The 26430-nt window shown below is 37.1% G+C and overlaps 1 protein-coding gene across 3 annotated transcripts in view; it reads right to left on the minus strand.

The window, feature by feature from the left end:
• ADAM12 (ADAM metallopeptidase domain 12) overlaps positions 1-26430 on the minus strand; it is a 291574-nt gene that overhangs the window by 51088 nt on the left and 214056 nt on the right. For all 3 annotated transcript variants that reach the window (XR_015794354.1, XM_088131906.1, XM_088131905.1), the window contains exons 12-14: positions 8723-8900; positions 974-1063; positions 226-421 (exon numbers count right to left, since the gene is read on the minus strand). Coding sequence is in view for 2 of the 3 variants with exons in the window: in XM_088131906.1 (XP_087988032.1) it covers positions 226-421; positions 974-1063; positions 8723-8900 (464 nt within the window). In the remaining variant the exon portion in view is untranslated. The remainder of the gene's footprint in view (positions 1-225; positions 422-973; positions 1064-8722; positions 8901-26430) is intronic.

Below are 26430 nucleotides of genomic sequence, written 5' to 3' on the forward strand. Positions count from 1 at the left end.
AGCTTACTTGCATCAACAGGGATGCATCATTGACTATCAGCTTGAGGAAGGAGTTTGGCGTGTGACGATGAAGTGCAATAGGAAAGATTTATTCTGTAGTCATGAATTCTGAGAGGTAAGAAATCATTACATGTTCTCTCAAAGCCTCCTCCAAATGTCAGAGCTAATTTGTTTGGATGGATAAATATCTAGAGAAAGAAAGAGTAATAAAAAATTCAAGCTCACCTGGCCCCCAAAGGGTGATGCACTGCTGTTCATGAGTCTGGCACATACCATTATAGCAATACCCATCTACCCCATAACAAGGGTGCCCATCATGCAAGTAAACATTGGCTGGGCAATGAGGATTGCTTCCAGTACAGAATTCAGGAAGATCACAGGAATTACTGGTACCCCTGCATAAAATCCCTGCTGGCTTCAGCTGTAGGAAGAAAGAAGGGACTGCAGTTTCAAAGAACGAAATGTATCATATAGTGGCTTTTGTGCTACAGGCTAAAGTTGTCATTCTCTCTTCCTAAGACTCTGTACCAAGCATCTATTAAACACAGCATGGGAAGCGAAAGAGCACTTTATATGCCTCTCTATACTGCAGAACTGTTTATGGCTTACTTTCAAAGGCCTACCTTCATTCCTCATTAAAATGCAAGTACAATGCTTTGATGTTCTGCATCACACAGAAATACACATCTTAAACCTCAAAGAACTCTGCCGTGGTAGGCATACACATATAGGACTCCATTTATTAATACTAGCAGCAAAGGGTATTAAAAAAACACACACTGTCTTATGGGAGAAGATATGCTGGCTCCTTTTTTAAAAAATAGTCTCCTCAAGAACTTTTTCATCATTACAAGACAGGAGCACAAAGAATTCTATTGAAAACACATCCACACCCCAGCCTTGAATATCTGAACTGACATGAACATTATTATGGAATCCTGCCCATCCCATATTAGGAAGATAAAACATTCACCTTGCAGTCTTCACAGCAAAGTCCATGGGCACACACTGCTCCTGGCCTTAAAGTACAAGTTGTGGCATTACAGCATTGGCTTGTACATTCCTAAAAGAAGAAAACAATCATACTGTAGTGTTCCATCAAACAGTCAAGTCTGTATAGAGGTAGACTCAATGTATAAGATGACTTGATTCTCAGGGCAGGACTAAAGAAAGTTCAGGCTTAGTGCTAGACTATATTGTGAAGTTCCATAAATTTCAGGACTGTCCTTGCCTCATCTTATTTTCTCTTTCCTGAAATGTCCTATCAATGATATCCTACCAAAAGATCCTATTCCTAAGGGTCAGCGTGGTATAGTAGCTAGGACTGGTACAGGAAAGACCCAGATCCAAGTCCATCTTTAGCCATGGAAGGTCAGTGGCTAATTTTGGACCAACTTTCTCTCTCAGCTGTAGACCTCACAGTGGAACATCTGCTACGTACACCTCCTTGAGCTTCTATATGAAAGTTAGGCTCTAAATCTACCAAAAAGAAAAAAATAAAGCATTCCTAACATATCTTTATCCAAGCTTTTGAGAAACAATACCATGAACAGACATTGGAAATGCTTGGAGGTGTTGGTGGACTCTCAATATGGTGGGAATTTCACTGTACCACTAGTTCTATGAACCAGCACATGTTATTGAGACTATCCAAGCAGCTCCCACTATTTGTGCAACTATAATTCTTGTTTTGCAAATGGTCACAATCACACAAAGGGCAGAGAGCCAATGAGAGCCAATAAGGGCCAATAAACAGAGGAGTTATTTCTACACAAATCCACTGTATTATAAGCAGGTTGAAATACTATCTTCTTTCGTAAGAGCCTTTTAAAAGTATTAACCAAGGCAATATTTCTGCCACCCTTCTCTAACTCTATAAATCCACCTTAACTAATGTTTATGAGGCTGAGATAATTTAACCTAATACAAATTATTGTTCTTTGTTTACTGGCAACTCATCTACTACCTTTATTTCCTATAATCCTTTTAATATTTTGAAACACTTACTATGAAGCTGTTGTTTTTTTAAAATCTGAGTTAAGCACATTATATTAATTTATAATTTATTTGAACTAGTTCTGTTCCTATTCTGAACACTTCAGGTATATATATACGTATGTATGTATGTATGTATGTATGTATGTATGTATGTATGTATGTATATATTCCCCTTCAGATAAAAAATTAAACTTCAATATGCTTAGGCTACAATGTATCTTCCTAACACCAAGGTTTTTTTTTTTTTTCCAGTGAGAACTAGATCTTCTCTTCTAGAACTTTATCACTATTCTTGTTCTCCCTGAATTGTTTCCCATTTATCTTGTACTGATCAGAAGTGACATAGTACTTAAATGTGATCTAATCTCTGGGCTGAGCAGAGTCATACTATTGGTTCATGAGTCTTGGAAATGATGCTGTTGTTAATGCAACTTGAAAAGACATTACCTTTCTTGCACAGTAACATATTGTTAGGTTTGTAATCTGTTCTAACCTTCACATCCTTAGAAATACTGCTTACTTAATATTATCTTCTCGTCTTCATTTTGCTCTTTGTGTACAATATAATGCCATCTGTTAAAATGCATTGTGAAGTTTTCTATAAAAATATTAGCTACCCATTTCCAAAGCTCTTACAGTCCAAAATGATATTTTTGATGTACTACCATTCCTATCTCTCACTGTAGAATTTTATTTTCTTAGTATATTTTTCACTTACCCCATATATTTTCCTATTAGTTCTTTGGTTAAACAGAAGAGATCTGCTGTTTTGTCTTAACTGAAGATAAATGGAAACATACTATTCAAATATCTCAAATGAAACAGAGAATGGCAATTGGTTTAGATTAAGGATTGGCAGAATCACCTTTTTCCCTTCCATTGAGATTTTGAAGAAGCATAACAAATTCCTTCTGCTCTGCCCAATTTCTGGAGTGGGTAATATAATCTGAAACAGCTTTTATAATTCCACGAACAAACTACCATTTGGGTGGCATCTGAGATTCAGAAGAGAGTGGGTAGTTCTACCTTATTGCTGTTACTTACACCTTCCTCCCTACACAGACATTCATATGTGACAATTTTGAGAGGTGGAGAGAGTTGTAATATGCAATTAATTTACTTCTAGTTTTCTTATCATGAGGATACTTTTCTTCAGACCTCATCTATGGCATCACTACAAGGGCCATCTGTCTCATTGCAGGGGAGAAGAAGATAGCCAAGCAGTCTCTTTGCTAAGATAGTCAGGTAGTTAGCAACCAGTGATGCACAGGTTGGGTTCACCACACACTGAAGTCTTAGTTCAAATTAACAAAACACACAATTGTTGTGTTAAAAAACCCACACATTTTATCCAAATAAAGAAACCTTATAAGTAATGGCTTGAATAACAGAACATACTATATAATGATTAGTTCTTACAACACACCAAACCAGAAGCTTATTTTAGTCTAATTTAATATGTTGTGCGATATGGCTCTGGATTAAAAAGAAAAAAAAGTGCTTTGGAGTATGCGAGGGCTCTCATGGAACATCTATCTGCAACTCTTTAAAGCAGCTGCATGTTTTCGCAGGATTGCATAGTTGCCTGCTGCATGATCCCAGGAAAAGGCACATTTGGTTTAAGAACTTGCAGACAGGTCCTACATTTGCTCTTCCATGAGCTCTGAAGCACCTTTTTGTCTCCAAAAGCATAGCATAGCTCTGTTGTACAATTCCAGCTTCAGTCAAACAATGAGATCAGAAATCACACATCTGATCATACAAGAGACAAGATGGCTGACAGAATCAGAATCTGAGTGCATGTGTCCAGAGACAGCCCAAGGTCAAGAGCCAAAGAGGAAACCTGAATACAACAGCGGACAGAGACAATGTTCTAATATTGAGTGCTAGGAACCAAGGGTTTATCAGATCATTGCTCCTGATTACTTCTGATACTTTTCAGTACTTGTAATACCAGAGGTGGTGCAAATATATGTATAGGATAAAGGATCCCCATGAAGAGTTCCAACTAATTCTAAAATAAATATTTTCAGCTCCATATACATTCACAACACTTAAAAACATAATGTCTGAATATAATTCATTGCTTATTATATACTCACTATACTCCCATTATCAGGCAAAATTCTAATCTAGTCACACATTCATTCTTGTGTGCAACCTATTAAAATACTCTTTTTAAAAAAATGTAGAGTAGCCTTCCTCAATCTAATGGCTTCTAGATGGACACCACTCTGGGTGGAAGTTATGAGGGAATTACGAGAATTATGAGGACCTCAGGTTGGGAAAAGCCATTGTAACTTATAAGTTTCTTGCAAATTAATGAATTAATGAAGGTTTAATAAAAAAATTAAAAAGAAACAGAAATAATGGATGTGGATATAGTAATTGACTTGAGATTGAATCTACCACTGATATGAAATTACTTCAAGAGAACAGTTATAGTTGTGCTCAACTGAGGATTTGCTCTCAGCTGCATAGTCTGTCTACTGTAGATCTATAGTTTTAAATCTTAGGCCTGAATCTAATGAAAGATTAGGTCCAAATATAATCTGCAGTATTGGCTAACAAATACATTAATGACCCATGTATCTCAATTTAATCATGGTACTTCTCCCTACAAATAAGCTCATAAATATTTTGTTGCTTGTAGATGGAACCAACAGAACTCTCAGAAAATATTGGATTTGCTTCCAAGGTTATAGTCAGAAGGAAGTGAATTAAACTGATGGTACCTGAACATCAGGTCCCTGAAGATCTCACCAAAATAGCTATAGATAAAAATGCTCCTCAACTTTTAACTCCATCTGACTGAACAAATAAGAAATCTCTGATACTGAAATCAGAGCATAAAAAAGTAACTAGGTCAGAATGAAGCCCACAAGTTATTATTTTTTTATTACATTCTGCAGGCCTTGAAGAAAGACGATATGGCTCACTGATCCTGCTGCTGATGCTTAAAAGAGTAAGAGACAGAAAATTTCCACCCTGAGTTATTTTGTGAAAAGTCTTTTACCTGGAATGAAACCATCTGTGAGCATCATTTTCAATGGATGTAGATATAGGAAAAAGTTGACTATTCCAGGAGACTTTTCAAGATGGTATGTTGTTCAAATCAGCACACTTGGATAAATGATGCAGCTAAGGAGGTAGTGCTAATGCAAGTAAATAGCTGAAAAGTTGAATATTTGCCTACCACTTTTAAAACTTGAAATCAAGAGCTTAGCATGGATCATTTAATAGCAATAAGGAAAACCCTCTTAAAAATCTCACTCATTTGATAGGATGATAAATACTGTTGGCTTCCAAAAGTTGCAGAATACTAAAATTCATCAGAAGCATCTAAATATTCCTTTAAAAGAATTACAATCTCTATTTTGTCCAGATAATTAAAAATATGGCACAAAGCTGCCTACCTGATCATACAGCAGGATTTTTTTTGCTGCTGACTACACCCAAAAGAGGATCCATATCTGTTGAGGATACCACAGGCAAAACTGCCTTAACAAAAAGACCCACAAAAGCAGCAACACAATTTTTCATCTCAAATCCATATCTGCATAAACTATTTTGTACTAGCTGATGAAAGAAAACTGAAAAACATGAACTCCATTGAGATTCACTGTAATAACTGTGGGCAATAACTCCTTATTTAATGTACAGGAATTCATAGAATTGTATCTAGGTTGTATCCAATATAACATTAGTGAAAAAAATACAGAAGATATGTTTCTTAGTGATGATGCTTCTACTAATGGTTGTGCAAGCATAAGCAGAACTATGAATACAAAAAAAAAATCTAATTCATAATGAGTTGGGAAAACTATTATGCAACTGCTTTTACAAATAGAATCATTTTTTTTTACAGAAGGATAATAAAAGTGCAACCTTTTATCTTCAAGAATACAATTTTACAGATAAAATCCTTATGAGATGTCTTGCTCAGAATCTCCTTAAACTTCTATAAATCTATTAACCTGAAGACAGGGTGCTGTGGGAGTGGGGCATCCAGGGGTAATGGAAATGATGACAAAACATAAAATTGAGTGGATCCCAAAAAACAAATCTGTGACGTATCCTCACAAACCTCATTTGCAGGGATTCAAGTTAGCAAAGATAAGGTGACTGCATCTTCATATACAGAGTAGTCCTATTCATCAACAACAAACAAGGAATTAAACTGTGGAAGGCAGGTGGAAGCACACAGGCTTTGGCTGCTTTTAGAGTTACAGGCATACAGTATTTCTGCAAATATTTAAAGGAGTTTGTAAATTTTCAGGTCCGAGTAGCCTACCTTTTTCAGGAAGAAAAAGCAAACCTCCCAAAACTGGGCATATCATGAAATATAAGCATATTGTGAGTACCTTACCTCTGCATTCTGGGTACTACACTATCTATTAGTGTAGCATCAGCTTCAGTTGACACTGTCAGCTTCAGTTCAAAGTGCTGATTGTCATCTAGAAAACCCTCAACATGCTGGACTTGCACATTCTTGCAGGACTGCCTCCTCCAACCACAATTGACCTACATGATTCAGGTGTCTTAAGAAAGGCTGTGGGTGATAACCCCATTTTCACAAAATTCATAGTCTGGAGGCCCATAAATGTTGCTTTTCAATGGTGACACCTCCGCTATGGAATAGCTTCTGTTAGAGATCAAATCTCCCCTTCCCCCAGACATTTTTAGTCTTCTGGAATCTTTTGAAGACTGGGCTATTGCTGAAGGCTTACAGGAAATGACATGGCACTCTACTGTTTTATTCCTGTTTAAATTGTAATGTATACATTAGCTTTACATGGATGTTTTCATTTTTAAAGCTGCTATTATTTGTTCCTAGTTATTGTAATTGCAGAGAATCTTGCTAATTGCAGCAGGTATTAACTCAATAAATATAGAAATAAATCTGAAAGTTTGGAGTTAAAAGGACCTTGAAGGTCAGTGCAGGCATCTTAACAATGACAGTACGCCTAACAGATGGCTGTCCAGCCTCTGCTTAAATACTATCAGCAAGGGAGAATCCATAAATTCTCAAGGAAATCTGCTTCACTCGAAAATCTCTTTTTATCATTAAGACGTTTCTTCCAATCCTGAGCCAAAATGAGCTTCACTGCAAATTCTACCCATTTTTTACAGAAGGGAAGCAGTTTATGAACATTCAACAACACTTCTGCACAAAGTTATTTATAAGAGGAGATTTTTAAAAAATGCTGAAGAAGTGAATCCAAGATGTGTCTTTTTCAGTCAGCATTCACTTTTAATCAGTCAGATCCACCTAAGGAGTTACAGGAAGAAAACTTTCCTCCTGTTTTATTTGTGATTTTACCAGCTCAAGATCTGTAGGTTTCTCGATCAAATTTTCAGCGAATACCGCCCCCCAGTAGTGGCCCAACTTGGAAGAAATAGCTTACCAAGGTCCCCAGACACCTTTGTTTTTGTTTCGTTTATTTTAAATCTGATATCTGATCTCTGCCAGCAAAACATGCCTCTTAGAATTGCTTAACAATTAATAAAATGAGTTCTGCTTGCAAGTCTTATAAGTACTTCTACAGAGAACAACTTGATCTCTTCAATGATTTGAATTATATTGATGTATAATTAAATCCTGGATTAAATTACTGAGTTATAAATTACTGAGTTTGAATTATACTGATGTATAATAAGATCCTGGGTTAAATTACTGAGAAATGTAACTTCAATTAATGTAATAGATTTGCTGGTGCCACAGATTACAACAGAAAATTGGGAGTAAAATCAATCAGACCTGAGCCACAAGATTCCAAGGCATTTAACAAAACAAAGGGAGAAGCCATAGTTCAAACTGTTTCATGACAATATTAAGTGATTTTACTTGAAAGGTGATGAAATGAAATAAGATGGAGAAATGAAAACAAGGAAGATTTCTAAGTACGAATTTGCAAGCATCAGGCACAAGGAGATGTCTACCTCATGGAATGAGTGGGCTGTCAGGAAACCTTTATGACTTCAATCAATTTAATAAAATATATTGAAAACTAAAGCGATTTCTTGCTATTTCAATGACCCTTAATTTATTATGTATTAAAAAAACAAATCCATCATCTTCTGATATAGTTAGTCTTGATTATCTGAACAATTCCCCTACCCTCAAGTATACTGGCAATGGATGCTAAGATATAAATTAAATAAAAGGATCTTATCAGGCATGTTCTTTATGCTAACAACTCTATACTGAAGAGAATGGAGTCATAAATCAGTGGATTTGGGAAAACAGTTTTGTGCAGCCATAGAAAATAAAAACAGGGTATTAGCAAAAAAGCCATCTGTTCTAAGCCTGCAACTGAATAGCCTCTGCATAATATAGCACAAGGAACATTCTTCTGCATAATAGCTCATCCATCCTTTATGTCAGTGTTTCTCAACCTCAGCAATTTTAAGATGTGTGGATTTCACCTCCCAGAATTCCCCAGCCACCATGGCTAAGGAATTCTGGAAGTTGAGCTCCACACATCTTAAAATTGCTGAGGCTAAAAACGCTGCTTTATGTAATGTTAACTTTGTAGAATATCAGGGTCTTGGGTACGGCCTCTAGGTCGAGAAACACCAGCCTGCAGACTTTTAGAAAGAATATCATGACAATTTTATTTAGACATATTTCTAAATGAAGGACATGAAGAAACTAGATGGAAACACTGATATTTCAAAATGAATTTGCTGTCTTCTTTAAAACAAGAAGCATTACTCCTACCTCAAGTTCACCACAGTCACATTCTTCTCCCTCTTCTACATAGCCGTTCCCACACTTTGGGCCACCAAATGATTCCTTAACTTCTGGAAGGTTGAAGAGACACATCCCCACGCCTTTCTCCAAGCTGTTTTCCAAGTCTTTCTTGCTGCAGCTGCTGAACATCATGGGAAACGGGTAGCTAGGAAAAAATAGGAGACTTCTTGCTATTATCACAGAATTTAGGTGAGACAGATGCCCTAACATGCTACTCTTAGCAAACTGTATAGCATCATAATATGCTGTAATAAACAAGGCAGTAAGATAAGTTTTCCCTGTATTGGAGGTAAATGCAAGTATTTTGACAGTGGCTGATGTTAATGCTTCTTCCACAATGTATATTGTATGTACATTAATAACTATTATAAACACACATAGCTTAAGTAAAACAGATTGCATAAAATTAACCACAGAATATTTTACATATTTCTAGTAAAATAAACATGCTTAGGGATGACTAATCCTTGCTACTGTATCTCCAAGTTCTCCAACCCAAAGACAGATTTTGCAGAGTGGGAAGTTCTGGGACACAGAAGGAGTGGGAAAGGAGAAACAACAGATGAGAACCTACAGGATAGTGAAACCCAGGAAGAAGGTGGCATTAGTACTCTAATAGCAAACAATAGATCAAATGTTTGTGCTGCTTTTGCTACTGATTGTATATGAAGGACACTCGATATATGTTTTTAACATATAGAGTTTTTATGAAGTTTCTGTGTTTTTAACTCTTCATTTTTATGCTCTTGTATGGTTTCTTCAGCTTTCCATTGGATGTTTGCCAAACAGTTAATTGTGAGTGAGGCTCAAAACTGAGTTCTCTTCAGTTGAATGCCAGCTGTATCTGGAAGGTAGCAAGGACATCATGCCACTGCTATGGACACTAAACAGAATGCCAAAACACACACACACTAGCTCTTCTGGGACATTCCTTGTGATTACATTAGCTTTGAATCACAACCATCTGGCAAATAAAAAGCAAACTGTCTTATTTCCTAGGCTCTGGAACCAATTTGCTCCTCTTTCTGCATTCAACCAGCAGCTTCACGCTATAGCTGGATAGGGAGTCAGCCAGCTTAATAATCACTGGAATTTGTTCCCAAAACGTCTTACATCAATCCTCTACTATTAAGGACAGGATGAAGTCTTAAATAGATAAGGCAATAAACAAAAAATCTGCATTACTGAATGAGAAAGTGTAATGGATCATTATTTATTTCTTACAATGCAAACTGAGAAAGAGTCTGTATTCAAACTTGTCAAATAAGGGAGCATTATTAAAGGAATTAAAGAAAAAATTCATTCCTCTTTCTGTTTACAGTTCAGAAATTATTGTTAAATAAAATAGTCTCCTCCATATTGTAGGCTGGAGATCTTATTTGCATAGCATAATTTTATTTTTTGTTTAGGAAGAGCAGCATTTTCATATGCCACTGGTGGAGGTCAATACTACTTTGCTTCATTTACAGTGGCAACCTGGGCCATCTAACACACATTTCTCTTTTCATGTGCTTGTTACCAATTTTCCTCCATGATCCTCTCTCCCCAAAGTCTTTCTCTCTCCTTTCCTAGGTATCACCACTACTGCTTTCCCCATTCTTTTTTTTTAAAAAAAGATTTCAGACAAGCTGAGGAGCAAAACTACTGCTGCACTTGGCCTTTTCCTTTCTCCAGAAACCCTCTAGAAAAGGAAGAAGGGGAGAAGGCAGAACCTTGGCTGAGTTCTTAATGATCTATGTGGTGAAAATGCTGGACTGTGGGGCGCTGGACCTATGCTCAGTGATTATGCAATAGTGGCACATTCATATGTCCTGAGGTGATGTGAACATCAGAAATAAATAAGAGTAATCTGCAAACTACAAGAAATAAAATGAAAGGGGAGTAGACGCATTCAGCATGAAATGAAGACTTATGTGTCCTTCTAAATACAACTCTTGACATCAACAGTCTTTCTTAAAAAGCAAAACAATTGTGACCACATACATGACCAGGGACTGCTCAAATCAATCTCCATGACAAATTTACAATAGGTGTTTCATAATAAGTACCTCCTCCACTGCCCCATGGAGTACAGCAGAATTGTTTGGGATCTATATTTATGTAAACCAATACATTGTACTGAATAAAGTGCTTAGTTTAGGTATGGAAAATGTAGGTTGAGATTTCAGACTAGACACTGTGGGAAGCTATTTCATCTCAGTCTCACAGATGTATTTTTCAGAGTAAAAAAGAAATGAAACAATTAAATATGCATCATATTCATGACTGCATTCAGAAACCACCACTGATGCAAAATGTAGCCTTCCAGTTGCTCTCCCTGTAAATTTAAGAATCATGTTACATTCGTATCAGTCTCATTAATTTACAAGTTGTTTCTTGGCCCATTGGGTTGATACTGATATCCAGCTGGTAGCCAGTTGGAACTGGGATTGGAAGACAATAGGCTCAAACCAGGGCAAATGCCAAAAAAATTTTTTTTGAGTAATATTAAGAGCATTATAGAGAAAAAGGAAAGGTATACCAAACTACATCCCTTCAGCTTGTCAGTAACTCCATGAAATGACAATGGACAGACCTTCTGGAGTCATCTGGCAGCTGAGTGGCACTTTCCCAGGTCTTTAGGTCTATGCTGAAGTTCTAGGTATTTGAGATATTTTGTCACCCTTTATACTTTTTACAAGACAGTAAACAATAGAACACCTGGTGACAACTTGGTGGCACATCGTATCTGTGACTTGGTCACAATTTAGACTATTGACCTACTGCCATAGATATTTTTTAAGTAAGGCATTGTCTCCAGCATGCAACACGTGGAGATAGTCTGATGACACATCTTGTCAATAACTTGAGAATCCAGACAACCTTTTGTCAAAGACATTGTTTCTAGCATACTGCTACTCACCCTCCCTTCCACAGGTGTCACATTACAGAGCTCATGTCCTTCTCTTTATTTTAATTGTTACAAGTAGCAATACAGATAAAAGCCTCAAAGTGAGAGTGATTACATACAAGTTTCAAGAACCTCAAAGTGAAAGTGATTACATTTAAATTGCAATAGCTTGTTAAGTAACCCTTTCTAAGCATAGGTACAGAATGTGGAAGAATTTACAATACAATGATGTAATTTGCAAAGCTTGCTAAATAGCTCTAATCACCAGTCTGGAGGAATTGCATCTTATATATGTAGAGACATAAAAAATGGGCCACACCACTACAGCTCCTCACTAATTCTTCCACCATGACTCAAAATGCAGTTCAAAGTGCTGTTTTTAACCAATAAAGCTCTTAAATAGTTTTGAACAAGGACATCAGAAAGATTTCTACTTTACTTATGATCTTGCTTACTCATTTTAGCAATCATTGGAGGCCCTGCCATACATCTCAAAACACACTCCTCCAAATCCTTCTAAACTGGTGGAAACATGGAATAGTTTCTTCACTTCACCTGCCTCCTAGCAGATTTTTGAAAGTTGTTTGTCCCATCTTTCCTGACTGATTCCTCCCTTCTACCATGATTTTTAACAATCCAGCCTATTCCATTCCAGAGTCCTCCTAGCATTTACAGTAGTTGAGGGATTTGAAGGGGTGTAGAGACTGTAAAAGGAGAAGAAAGGAAGAGAAAGATTGTTTGTACAAGTTGCTATCCACTAGTATAGCCAGTAGAATTCAGCGTTGATCCTGCTGATTCTGCTTTAAAGAATTTTCACTCTAGTCTTTAATTCTTTTTAAGAGAAGCACATCTGAGTTTCTTTTTAATGAGCTTCTTTTAAAAAATAAAACATACCGTAGCTGACCTTTTTTTTCCCTTACAGGTCATTTTTAAGATTGGGAACATTACTTTTGATTCTTTTAAAGATTTCCTATAGTGTGCAAATGCTAGTTTGAAAGTTAAAGGAATTGCAAAATAAAATAAACAGTAACAACAAACAGTTTAAGCAATCACTTTTTCAGAAGAAAAAGAACACTTAGTAAATATTTCCATAATTAACATTCAATATTTATGACCATTTCTCCAGGCAAAGATTTCAAGGGCCCCTCAATGGGATAACAGATGTTTTGGTCTATGTTGGTGGCCACAGAGTGTCACTATTAACTGATGCTATTCTTCTGCCTTCAAAGGACCTTCAAGCTGTTTTCTATTGTGAAGAAATGGAACCATTAAATTTCTGGATTTTCCTGTTCTTGACACTGATGTTCTCATTTGTTATCAGTGTCGCATTCACTATTTACCAAAGGAAGCAGAAAGCCACTAAAAACATTTTGTCTGGAAACAAACAACCCCAAGATAAACAGGAGATGACCATGAGAAATCTGACATAGAAAAAATAGGAATGAAACTTCTGTAAATGAAGAAAGAGTGGCCTTATTTCAACTTAAGCATCTGAACTAAAAAGGAGGCAATAAGAAGCTTCAGAGCCTCACCCGAACAGAAGGGGGAAGATGTTAAAATTAGCATCATATAAGGTGAAATGCACTATTGAGCCAACCAAGCCAAGCTGCTTAACAAAGATGAATATTCAGCCCTGAGGCAATATTGAAATAACAGGCAGTTACAATATTATCAGGATTAACATCAGAAAGAAGCATTTAGACAAGTCTCCTTAGATGTAAGCCCAGATGAAGAAATGTAATCTATCTGAAGCATACAGAAAAGAGTATGACAAGTGGGTCTTTGGCCATTGTTTTTGCTAAATACCTCTAATCACCAGTCTAGAGGAACTGCATCTTACATGTGTAAAGAGAGAAAAAATGGACCACACCAACTAAGTCCCGTCTTTGACAATCTGGTGCTCTTCGAATATGTTTGACTTCAATTCCTAGAATTCACAGCGAGTGTTGTTTTTGGCCAAATCAACTGAGTATTCTCCAACATCACAATGAAAGCTGCCCTAGTATATTTTTCATTTTTCCAATTGGATGCTACATCTTGGATGCATCAAAAAATGCACACATTTTGGGTAGAACACAACATAACTGATTATTGATCTGTATATTACATTTTATATCTCATCTTTCCTCTGAGAACGTAAGGCAATGCACATGGAGATCTTCCCTCATTTTAACCCTACAACAATCTCATGAGGTGGGCTGAACTGGTCTGAAAGAAAGTGACTGGGCCAAAATCCCCCAGTGAGCTCTACAGTCATGTGGATATTTGAATCAGATCTCCCTGACCCAAGTACAGGTAGTCTCTGGGTTAAGAACTCCTGGTTTAAGGATGACCCATAGTTACCTATTGTAGTAAAATTCAAGTTAAATGCACAATGGTTTGAGTTCATTACACAGTACTACTTATACAGTATTATACAATAATACTGTTCTGGCTTACATACAAATTCAAAGACGGACCTCGGGAACAGAACTCGGTCTTAAACTGGGGACCAGCTGTACAACACCACAACCTCTGTGTTATTCAAGTTCTCCCTACAATCCATTTCAGAATGCATCTTGTCAAAATAATGTGAACAGGGATTAAAATTTCCAAGCTAATGAATGAGACACATTTCATATATGCCTGAATCTTATACACAGCTTATCATTTTATGTTGTGAGATCATATGGCTAGCTACAGCAGAAAATGAAAAGTGGAATGGGGAAGATATTATTAAATGCTTTTTGGAGGGGTGAGGAATGGAGAGTTAATGGGTAATTATACAATAAAATATGGAAATTGAGACTGTTGTTGTTATTACTTAAAGCTGGCAGTTAGCCTTGATAAAGCCAACAGAGCTAGACACCCGTTGCAAGGAGATATTACCATGTTACCTAGATCTTGGTGGCCATCTGCAAAAACAGCAGTCTGTACAAGTGTACAGAACCTCAGCTGCACATATTGGCAGCCTGTTGTTGGCTGCTACTGGGCCCCCTGCTGATTTATTTTGCATTAAAAGGGACAGCAAATGAAGATGAATTTCAAAATATATCCTGTTCCAACTACAGCCAAAATGATCAAGGGCTGGAGCAATTCTGCTAAGATGAAAAGATACAATGCTTTGTGCTTTTTAGCTTTTTTTTTTTTTAAGGCAGATAAAATGAGAATATGATAGAAATATAGACAATTATGCAACATTTAGAGACAGTGAATAGGAAGAAATTTTATTCCTTCCCTTGATTTTTGGAATCTGGGATCATCCCATAAGGCAAAATGACAGGTGAGTCAGCACCGATAAAAGAGCACTTAACCTATGGAATTCCCTAGCAAAAGATGCAGCGATGATAACATGACAGCTTTATAAAGGATTTCAGAATTCATGGAGGATAACACTGCCTACTTCATAGCTAGTTGTGACACCTTTATCACCTCCAGGGATGGGAAAAATATTAAGTTGGCCTCTTGATGTCTTTGCTGGGGACATGACTGGTAGGGTACTCATGTTCACCTTGAGGGTATCCCATTGGCATTTGGCTGGTGACTGCAGAAACAGAATCTTGGACTTGAAGGTTCTTGCATTAACTTTCCCAAATTATACATTGATTCAGTTTTCACATCTGAGTCAAATTTTAACATTTATGAACAAGGCTCATTGAACAGTATCAGGTATGTGCAGATTTTCTGAGCTATCAGATCTATTTTGCTATGTTGATAAATGGAGGAAACATGGTTCATATAATTGTGTTTCACTATTACATCCTCTTGCAGAATGCAATTTGTCAAAATAATTTGAATGTGGAAGATCAGGGTACAAATTTGTACTCAGTCACGAAACTCACCCGATGGCTTTGGGCATGTCATTATTTCATAGCCTAATTCACTTCAGAGAGTAAATTATAGTTCCATCTAGGCAGCTCTGAACTGCTTGGAGGAAAAATACATAATATTCATACCCTCTTTGTGGAGACCATGAATGGCATGTTCAATTATGCTTCTTCCTCACATTTACACATCTGTAGTTCTCATTTTTTATTTTAGAACACACACATTTGAGGTGTCTCAAATTTAGATTTTCAATATATCTGTTGATAAATACAAAACAATATACTCATTATAGACCCTAGATCAGCTCATAAAAGTGAAAGACATCATGTGGGACATATACTGATTATATTGTCTGCAGAGACAAGTTTGACAAATTACAGTCAGCTCATATAGTGACAGTGCTGGCTGAGGCTGCTGGGAACTGTAGTTCAATATATCTGAGGAGGCCAATTTGTAGAAGGCTGGTCTACAATATTAACTGTATTAGGATAGGATACATTGTTATTTGGGTATATTAAGAAATCATACAACAATTAGATACAGATTAAAACCTAAGAAAACCTGAAATCAATGAATGACATGCACCCAGTTTTAAGAAATTTTCCCTGCTTGGTAAATCCTCACTCCCCCCGCCCCAAAAAGAAGCCATTGAAATTCAGTGATTTGTATTCCAACTCCCCTTTCTCTTAGGTGAAGGAGGGCTTTCATATTTCACCCAGGCAAAGACTTCTGTGCCCTTGTAGAGAGAAAGAATGTGAATAAGCCACAATTCAATTGCGTTTCTCCTTACTCGCCTCTAATGTACAAACTACCCCCAAGAGCTGAAACTGTATTTATGTTGTCAATAAATAAAGTGGATATTAGCCTAACTTGCTTAACAGGGCTGTTGTGAGGATGAAGTGAGAGGGAAAGAAAGAGAACACTATGTTTATTGAAGAAAGATTGGATATTGATGCAATGAATAAATAATTGAAACAATTTAATTCTGAACAGAGAAGTCTTTCAACCCTGTCTGACAATAATGGAGCTGAAGGGTACAAAGCTGCTATCAAACACCCTCTTTGGTTTCCATGTTCATTTTCTTGTTTCTTCAGCTCTCTCTTCTTTCACTTAAATATAATTATCTTCATTTGCTTCCTCGTTATCTACCAACCAGTTTCCTTTTTGGATGCAAAGTAATTTTTGGTTAGTTCTTTCTATTTTATTCTTTCCAATCCAATGGAATATTGGAAAGAAATTATATAAAGAAGCTTGGGATACTGCCTGTCTGTCTGTCTGCCTGCCTGTCGGTCAGCATAACTGTCCAAAAATAAAACAGAACAGGATCAGATTGGGTAGGTGGGGAGGAGGTAGAGAAACCACCAAAAGAAAGGATCAGTTTGCAAATCGGCTGAGGAAATCTTCAGGCAGAGGAAATCCAAGGCTCCCCACAGGCAGCAGCTTGGAATGCTACTGACTGCTCCATTCTAAGTCCTCCTTCCTCCTGCTCGTGTGGCCCAGAGCAAAGTGTATGTCAGCTGTGCTGTGCTTCTCAGAGATGAAACCCAAGGGGAGAGCAGAAATGCACACACAGAGAGAAACATTAAATATGCGCCCACTCTGATAAGAATCCCTTCTCTCGCTCTCTCTCTTACACACACACACACACACACAAGCTGCACTCATCCTGATCAGACACACACAGATGCAACATGTTCATTATCCAAAAGAAAATACAGATGCCTCTTGCGGCCATTGCTGGTAAGGGACTGGAAAGAATCCCAGAATTTGTGCTTTGCAGGGCATTATATACATCTATGACAAATCTTTTAGTTTACATACATATAAACTGTAGTTGCAATTCATCATCTTTTGTTCTCAGAGGAATATATGATCTGAAGAAATTCATAGCGGCTCACTAAAGTTTCAGACAAGAGCCTTTTCACTGCCAGAACTACTTATATGAACTATAAATTATCCTCTATATATCCTTTACATTAAAGGAACACAAAGCATATGCTTTGCTATAGGGATACTCAGAGGAAACTATTAAGAATTAAAAGTGAGGGAGATGTGCTTGGCCCCTTCTCTGTCTCTCATTTCCTACTTCAGGTATCTACTGTAGGTGGGTGTTTCCATCTTTATGACAGAAGCCAAATTTTGCAATCTTTCATATGAACGTCCACCTGAATTTCAGTAAGGATTGTGTCTGTGCTATTTTTATAACATGTGAATAATCATAGGCAGTCAAGCATCAAGTCTGGCTGTGAGAGCTGGACCATAAAGAAGGCTGAGCGCCGAAGAATTGATGCCTTTGAACTGTGGTGCTGGAGAAGACTCTTGAGAGTCCCCTGGACTGCTAGGAGGTCAAACCAGTCAATCTTAAAGGAAATCAACCCTGATTGCTCATTGGAAGGATCGATAATGAAGCTCAAGCTCAGATACTTTGGTCACCTAATGCGAAGAGAGATCTCTTTGGAGAAGACTCTGATGCTGGGAAAGATTGAAGGCAAAAGGAGAAGAGGACCGCAGAGGATGAGATGGTTAGATAGCATCACTGAAGCAATGAGCATGAAACTGAGCAAACTCAGGGAGGCAGTGAAGGACAGGAAGGCCTGGTGCAATATGGTTCATGGGGTCACGAAGAGTCGGACACGACTTAACGACTAAACAAAAACAAGCATCTGATAATAAAATACAGAATTTAGTACATATTAAGTTGAGTTCTGAAATAAAATGAGTGTTGAATAACAGCTCTATATTTACTCTCCTGGTGTGCTGCTGGGTTAATTCAAGTGAGGTGTGTCATTAATAACTTGTCATGTTATTATGGTTCTTTTTACATTATGACAATTCAAAACATTTTCCAGAAGCTGTGTTAGGAGGTTATGCAGCTATATATGCTGAAGACTGCTACAATGATACAGTTCACCAATCAGGTTCATTTGATATCCTCAGAATGGACGGCTTTATCCTTTTTTCAAATGTAACTCAGATTGTGAGGTTTAATTTGAGAAATATTCAAATAAGCAGCTTTACAATGTAAAATGCAAGATTCCAATCAGAAAGCATTGAAAAGACTGATGGCTGGATAATTTTGAAAAGTACTTCCAGAGGAAGTAACAACTCCTTGGTAGGGGGCACAGCATATTTCCACAATCACAAAACTGCCAAGTAAAACATTAAAAAGTTACTTTTCCTTTGACAAATATACAGTAAGAATTAAAAAAAAATAGAGATCTATTGTCAATGTCATTCCTTATTCCAAAGGTGAAGCAATGCTAACCCAATTTATCAATCTTGACAGTATTCTAACTGTATTCCAGAGTTATCTGCTATGCAGAGCTCTGTGGGCGTTGTATTCAACTACTGTTCCTATTGGAAACTAAGCAGTCAAGGAGAGTACTTAAAATCAGTCTACATTTGCCTCTGGCTCATCTACTATTCCATTTCCTTTTAAATTGCTACCTCATTAATAACAATTAACTTGACAGCAAAGGGTCTGGGTTTCACAATTTACTGTTCAGGACTTGATGTCAACCCAGCAATTTAAGAAAACAACAGAAAGAGAGAGAGAGAGAGAGAGGTCACCCTGGTTTTGCATTTAAGGAAGGAAAAAAAAAAGCCGAAGTTCTAACATACTTTGTAGCTTTTGCCAATGTAAAAGAAAATTGTAGATAAGAAACCAAACTAAATTAGTTTGTACCTAAATTGGTTGCACTGAACATAACATCTATTCCTAGCAATAAATGAATCATGATAAATGACTAACATTACTATTGAAAACACATTGCTTACATTCTGTTTCCAAGTTGCCCCCCTTTACTCTTGTGATTAAAAGGATGCTGCTGGACATGTATTCAGAAAGTCTCCAAGAAGTGTCTAACCTTCACAGCATGGTGAGGGATTTTCATTAGTGTAAAAATTATGTTAGGACTTAACTAACATTTAAAGAAGTATTTACAAAGCTAGTTTTCTTTTCCTTTCCCTTGATGGCAAAGCACTTTTATAATGGAAAACGGGGGAAAGCTAAAATTGAAATCCTAGAGGATAGAACTGACACAACAGAGATGTTTTAACATCAGGTAGAGTTATTAAGGTAAAACAACAAATTGTTCACACACACAGATACTCTAACCCAAGAGATGTTTGGCAAAGGATGGTTCCTAGAGTTGTCAATCAATAGGCATCTTGCAACTATTTAATTTATTCTGGCACCCTGTTATATAAAAACCACATCTGGAAGCACTGAGGTATTTCTATCCTAGGCTGGCTTGGCTGTTTTGACAAAGGTTTTTCCCCAAGATGTCAAAAACATTACTGTCAAAAAGGATTGAACCAGCTTCATTTTTGGTCACTATATTTTACATACATATGGGAATTGTTCTGTGTATGTCCTTGTCAGAAAGGTATATAGAAGAAGTTAGAACACAGATTTTACTATAGACAGAAGACTGATGATAACAATGTGTATGTTGACAATTGCAAAGTTATGGCAATTTGGGAATCATGAATAAGCACTAAAGTATTTGGGGCAGTGATGGATCATAGAGCTGTTTCATGCAGTGTTTTATATTAGCAAATATGCTGACAGAAGAATATGTAGTTCTCACAAATAGAAAACAAAATCATATTAGTCACTGACAAACCTATGTCTAATTACACACACACAGACACACACACACAGATCAACATCAACTAAAGCAACAGTCTTAATACCTTCCAACTACTAATCTGTATGTTGTGGTCTTGACTGTCTCCTGAGTATGTGTAGTACACTGATGTGGAATCCTTGGGGTTCTCTGAGCTTTGTTGTTTTCTTGCAAACATTTCATTACCTGGCTAGGTAACATCTTCAGTGCACTGAGGACATTACCTAGCCGGGTAATGAAACATTTGCAAGAAAACAACCAAGCTCAGAGAACCCCAAGGATTCCACGGTTCAACCCTGAGCTACACATATTTGCTTCTGTTAGTACATTGATGGCTTGCCAGGTAGTTTGCCAGGTAGTTTCTAGATTGGAGGATCTTGCTAACCTAGTTGTGATTGGAGGATCTAGCTGACTAGTTGTGATCTAGTTGTGCATGATTGACATATGACATATGAATTGCACTTGTGGCCAAAATGCGTTTCAGTTGACTGATATTGTGATTTTGGTCTTAGCAAGGAACGTTGCATACAGCACAGGTATGACTGAGGCTGGTAATATAATTGACACTTCTCTATCCTACTAAAAATGTTATTTGAAAGCCTCAAATTTACCATAACCATGATGGACAGTGGATATCAATAACTGGTGACAATTGTGGCATAAGATTATGCATCAGAATGTAAGAGGAGTAAACATAAAGAATGAATGAAATGAAAGAAAAATAGATATATGATGTGCCTATGAAATGAAAAGGAGGAAGGAGGGAATAGATAGAAATGAAGGTAGTCTAGTCCTGTGGAGTGGGGTTGATGAATACATACAAGTAAATAAAGATGTACGTTTAATTATGAAAGGGCTAAAATGTGCGTCTAATAGTATCAATTGGTGTAATTCTTGTGGATGCATATAAAAGTAAGAATCCACAGGTTGCTGATAGTTGTACATTACAGAACTAGAGATGAGATTGGGAAAAACTGTGAAATGTTCTGAATGCATGTGATCCAGGAGAGAAAAGTATTCTGCTAAGTAACATGAATGGATGGGTGGGAATAAGACAAGAAAATACAGAAACGGTGACTGGGTCACTTGGGTACCCAAGAAAAAATAGGAATGACTGGTAAGTATCTGCTTAAAAAAAGTTCTGCTTGATTCAAATATGTGATTTAAGTACATCTATTCATATGCACACTTGAAAAAAATGAATAAAAAAGCATGATTGATTTGAATACACACACACACACACAAATACATACATATATACTGTACCTTGTTAGAATGTTTATGAGAGATGGGAACATGGATGGAGAAATTCTATGATGTGAAAATGCCGGTAAAAAGATAGTGGGTAGTATGTGTGCTGTTGTGAAGAATGAATTCACATCAGAAGAAGTAAAAATGGCTATATAAAATATGTTTTCTGCCCAGTTTGTTCTAGGAGAAAGAGAGTTGGCTATGTCAGAGGAACATAAGAGTAAACTGAATGCACTGGGAATCAGATACTTTAGAAGGATAAGTGATAAAACAAGATGAAATAGGATCAAGAACTAATGGGTGCTAAGTGACTGTAGATTGAATACAAAAGTGAAGGAACAGTATGAAAGAAGTCCATTGTGGTAGTTTGGTCATACAGTGAAAATGAATTATGGCTGAACTGCAAAATGGGTGAGATGGATGAGTGAGTGAGTGAAAAGGAAGAGGAAGGAGAAGACCAAGGAAACTGATTGGGTAGAGTTGATGGGATCCTGAAAAAGAGGGAGATAAGAAGCTTAAATAACCAAAGGCAACATATGAAGTGGTGCATGGATGTGGTGAAAGCAAGATGGTGGCTTGAAAAAAAATGAAAAGCTATAGCGAACAGTATTGATTTAAACTAGATTTAACTATGTTTTTTTTCCTTCTCTAAAGCTTTAAATTTCTTTGGCTTTCTGTTTTTTACTCCTTTTTTGTGATCTGTGTAATACTGCTTATACTGAAAGGCATACATACATACATACATATATACATATAATGTATGTTTGTATGTATGTATACATTGGCTGTTTATCTTTTTCATGTTACATTAAAGAACTAGAGAATTAACTAATACTAATAAAATCTATCTTGCATCAAGAATAAGCAAACAGTAGGGCTCAATCCACCATCTTAAAATAACTTTCATTAAAAAAAGCAGCTGCTTTAAATTTTGATCAATTTATAGAAGGAAAAGGAAGACAAATGGTATAGAGTTAATCAATTGAAGGTCTAGTTTTCACAAAGAGCAAACATCTTTCTAGGTAGTCACATTATATAGCTGGATCCTCATATTACTATATTTATTTCTTTGTTTATTAGATTTATATAGCCACCTATGTGGAGTTCTTGGTGCTCTCTGAGCATGGTTGTTGTTTGCAGCTGTTTCATTACCCAGCTAGGTAACATCAGACTTGCACTGATGATGTTACCTAGTTGAGTAATGAAACATCTGCACACAAACAGCCAAGCTCAGAGAGCACCAAGAACTCCACTGTTCAACCCTGAGCTAGAGATATTCTCTTATGTTACAGACAGTTCCCTACTTACGGACACGTTACATTCCAAGCGGCTGTTCATAAGTCCATTTTGTTCATATGTCCAACCAAGTAAAAAGTAAAAGAGGAGGAGGCAGGGTAGCAGTGTGGGCAGAGGAGCCCTGCCTTCTGCTGCCAATGTGAGGAGCGATAGCCCACAGACTGTGGACAGCACAGTGGGACAAGCTGGTGGGGCACAGAATGCTTTGTTGCTGGATGAGCCAGGAGACCTCCACCCCTTCTCCCCTGTCCTCTCCTGCGTTAGCCAGCAATGGAGCACCCCGTGCCCCACTGGCTTGTCCCTTCGCCCAGGCAGCCATCACCGCCTCTCCTGCCTCATCTGGTGATGGAGCACGCCGCGTAAACTAACCCTTTTTTGGAACTCCAACTCCACTGCAAACCTCCAACCTCTTGGAAGGCATGAGAAGGAGGGAAAGGGTTAGTTTGTGGTGCACTGCAAATAATCTTTTCCCATCTTCTCCTGACTTCTGGTTCTGACTTCCAGGTCCATCTTGTCAGTATCAGTTAAAGTTTGCAAACTCAAAGGTTTGCAAGTAGGGGACTGTCTGTACAGTACCCACCTCACACAAATTTCTCTGGGTGATGTACAAGGATTAAACACACACATCCCCATGACATATAACCTCAAGCACCCAAGGATAAACAATAACCTCACTCACAGGAAAAAAAAAAGCATGCGAACAACAGCAGAGCTCATCTAACCATGTAACCCAAACGTGACCCTCTTGACCCAAACACCTGGGGAAACAGCCCAGTCTTCAGGGCCCTACGAAAAGCTAACAGGGCTGGAGTCATCTGAATCTCCAAGTATACTTTCCTTTAAAAAATACACACACACACACAACGTGTTTACACATAGCAAGTTAGCCAAATACGAAAAAGCTTAGTTAACAATCTTCTTTTGGACATGCTGAGGTTTTGGAGTTTTTGTTTCTTTCACGTATAAGGAATTGTTTTGTTTCAGCATGCATTCAGTCATATGTATTCCACTCTATGACCAAAAGCATAAAAAAAAGGCTAACATCATTAATTGCTCACTGTAACCATTCAACTTAAATTAGATATGCTTTTGAAAAAGCATGTCATAGGTTTTAAAATAAAATAAGGTGGCATGGAAAATCTGGACATTGTTTAAAGTTATAATTATGATTTTTTCCATTGGGGAAAAAAAATAAAGATATTTATAATGATTTTAAATGCTTAATAAAGAATAGCAAATGAGCAATAACTGTCCCTCATCTGCACCTTGTTGATTTCAAGAATTTAAATGAAATGCTGACATAAGGCTATTCTGACATTTCATGCTTGTTTCTTACCAAATGAAAATGGGGAAGCATTGAACTAAATCATGGTATTTTTTTAAAAAATGCAAAGTTACACAGCTGGCAAAACAGCAAGTCTGTCACAACCAATTTATTAGCCACTAGTGAACTTCAGGATTTTATACACACACACACACACGCACATACACACACCTTCAGATTGGACTGGAAACATAGACGTTGCAGAATTTAATTAGGAATGGTTTACCTTGCCAAGATAATTTCATTTTCTACAAATCATTAAATAGATAAATTCAGATGGTTCTGCTGATTCTGCAAATAAACACCTATAAACAGCAGCAGGTCTGAGAAATGCAAAGCATTTCTAACTTAAGAAAAATCAGTCAATCTGGAATTAACCATTCTTGCCTGACACTAATTATTGTTGTGCTTACTGAAGATGTTCAGGCGTATTAATCAATTCTCTCAATTTCAATTCCTCCATACATCCATTATGGCAAACTACTTTGTGTACAATGGACAAAGAGGGCTATTCTTTGCATAAGAAACAGATGGTAGAAATAGAAACTTAAGTTTCTCTTGCTTTACTTCATTGTTTTCTAGCTTTCCACGCAATTTCCTTCCCACCTGGCTTGCTTCCGATGATGATATCATTCAAGGTAAAATACAGAGCACAGAAACCCAACACAAGAGAAACTTGAAGCAAAACACTGATACAAGTGAGCTGGTTGTTTCCAAAGCTTTGAGATATTATTCCTCCATTTCTGCTGGAGCTCTGAATCAGACTGAGGTGAAACCCAAATTCCAAAGTGGATGGGGTAATTTGGAATAGATTTTCATTTGTATATGGTGGGGTGGAAAGCTCTCATTTGCTCCACTTCAAATCTGAGCTATCCCCAGACTCTGATCTGGATCTGTTGCTTAAGATCATGACTATATTATAAATAATGGCACCACTGCCTGTATTTTTTTGCCCATGGGGAGAAAATGGGCTTTGCTGTTTGTGTAAGATGCTGAGGTGGGGAGGAGAGGGAAGGAGAATATGGTCTGCCCTTAAATAAAAATGCTCTTTGCAGTCCCCCTCAATCAGTGCCTTGGGAAGTTGATCAACCTTGGAAAATATTATTTTGCTGCTATATGATGATGTTTTATGATTTGTCTTAACTAGCTGGCTGGCTTAATGGCTGTCTTCTTTTATCATATTAATCTTTTAGATTTCTCCCTACTTTCAGAGTACCACATTTAGGAAGTGGCACCATTGATCTTTATGCAACCCCTTTCTTGCATAAATCCCTTCAGCTCTTGAAATATATCAGATATCAGATATATCCGATGTCCCTCATGTCAGGAACAATTTTTGCTCATAATGTCATGGTAGTCTGCCTGAAAACAAGGAAGATTTAAAAGAACAGACTTTAAAGAAACATAGCTCAAAAATCTTGAGACTGATTTCTAGGAATTTCAGGATACTTCATGTGTTCATATTGGTCTAATTTCATCCCATTCTGATGAAACATAAAACAAATTAAAATCATTAGATATTGTGTTTCCAAGGACTGGATTAGATCAGACTGTTCCTAGAATGACCCAGAGTATATCAGGGCATTTCTGGAGCTTGTCTTCAAAGTGGACTGGATGGTCTCTGTACACTCCCAGCTTCTAACACACATAAAGCAGAAAGGAATGAATCTCTCTCTTTTTTAACTTATAAAAACGTTAGCCTGGTTTTCATTAAAAATAACCCCTCTTCTGGGAGAAGAAAAAATAATCTGGATATTAACATTTATTAAAACTCTATAGGTCTGTGGTGTTTTCCATAGGGGGGAAACATCAAACAGGGCTTACAATCTAAGCAAGATAGGACCTCCTTGAATTTGCCGAACCACACTTTAGGAAATGTGTTCTCTATTGCAATTAAGACAGAGCACCCACATTAAACTCAGTCATCCACAAAGATGGACTTGGATGAGAGCTGAAAAAAGGGCAGAAGCTTAATATTGTTTTTGATCTCACTATGTGTAGAGTAAGTGTGCATATGTATTGGCAATCATCATTCAGACAGGCCCAAAGACTCTCCAGAGAATTAAAGCTTTCAGTGTACATCAATTGGCAGTGTTTAGGTAGGGTACTTGCCAAAACAAATACATTGCTTTAAGCTTCCACTGTGTTATTGTTCCCAAGTTACCCATATGAAATGAATGAAAAAAGAGATGAAAGAATAGTTTCAAGCAAGCACGACACAAATGATGTAAGGTATATTGCTAATGTCATTGCCCTTCAATAGCATCATATGGGTATTTTCCTTTTATCTCTGAATTTCCATTGAAGATCGCTTCAAAAGAGCTGAATTCTTAATTTACCAACTATTTAAATAATCTGGTAAAAATCAGATTCAGGTTAATCTTTAGTTGTTACTGTTGTAGTTGCTTGGTCAATAATTTACTTTAAAAACTTATTTTAATGCATAAGCAGAACATATTCACAGGTGAACATATCT

This window comes from Python bivittatus, unplaced genomic scaffold, assembly GCF_059951505.1.
Source record: "Python bivittatus isolate LINGU-HERP-01145 unplaced genomic scaffold, Pbiv_v1 ctg000980_np1212, whole genome shotgun sequence".
NCBI lineage: Eukaryota > Metazoa > Chordata > Lepidosauria > Squamata > Pythonidae > Python > Python bivittatus.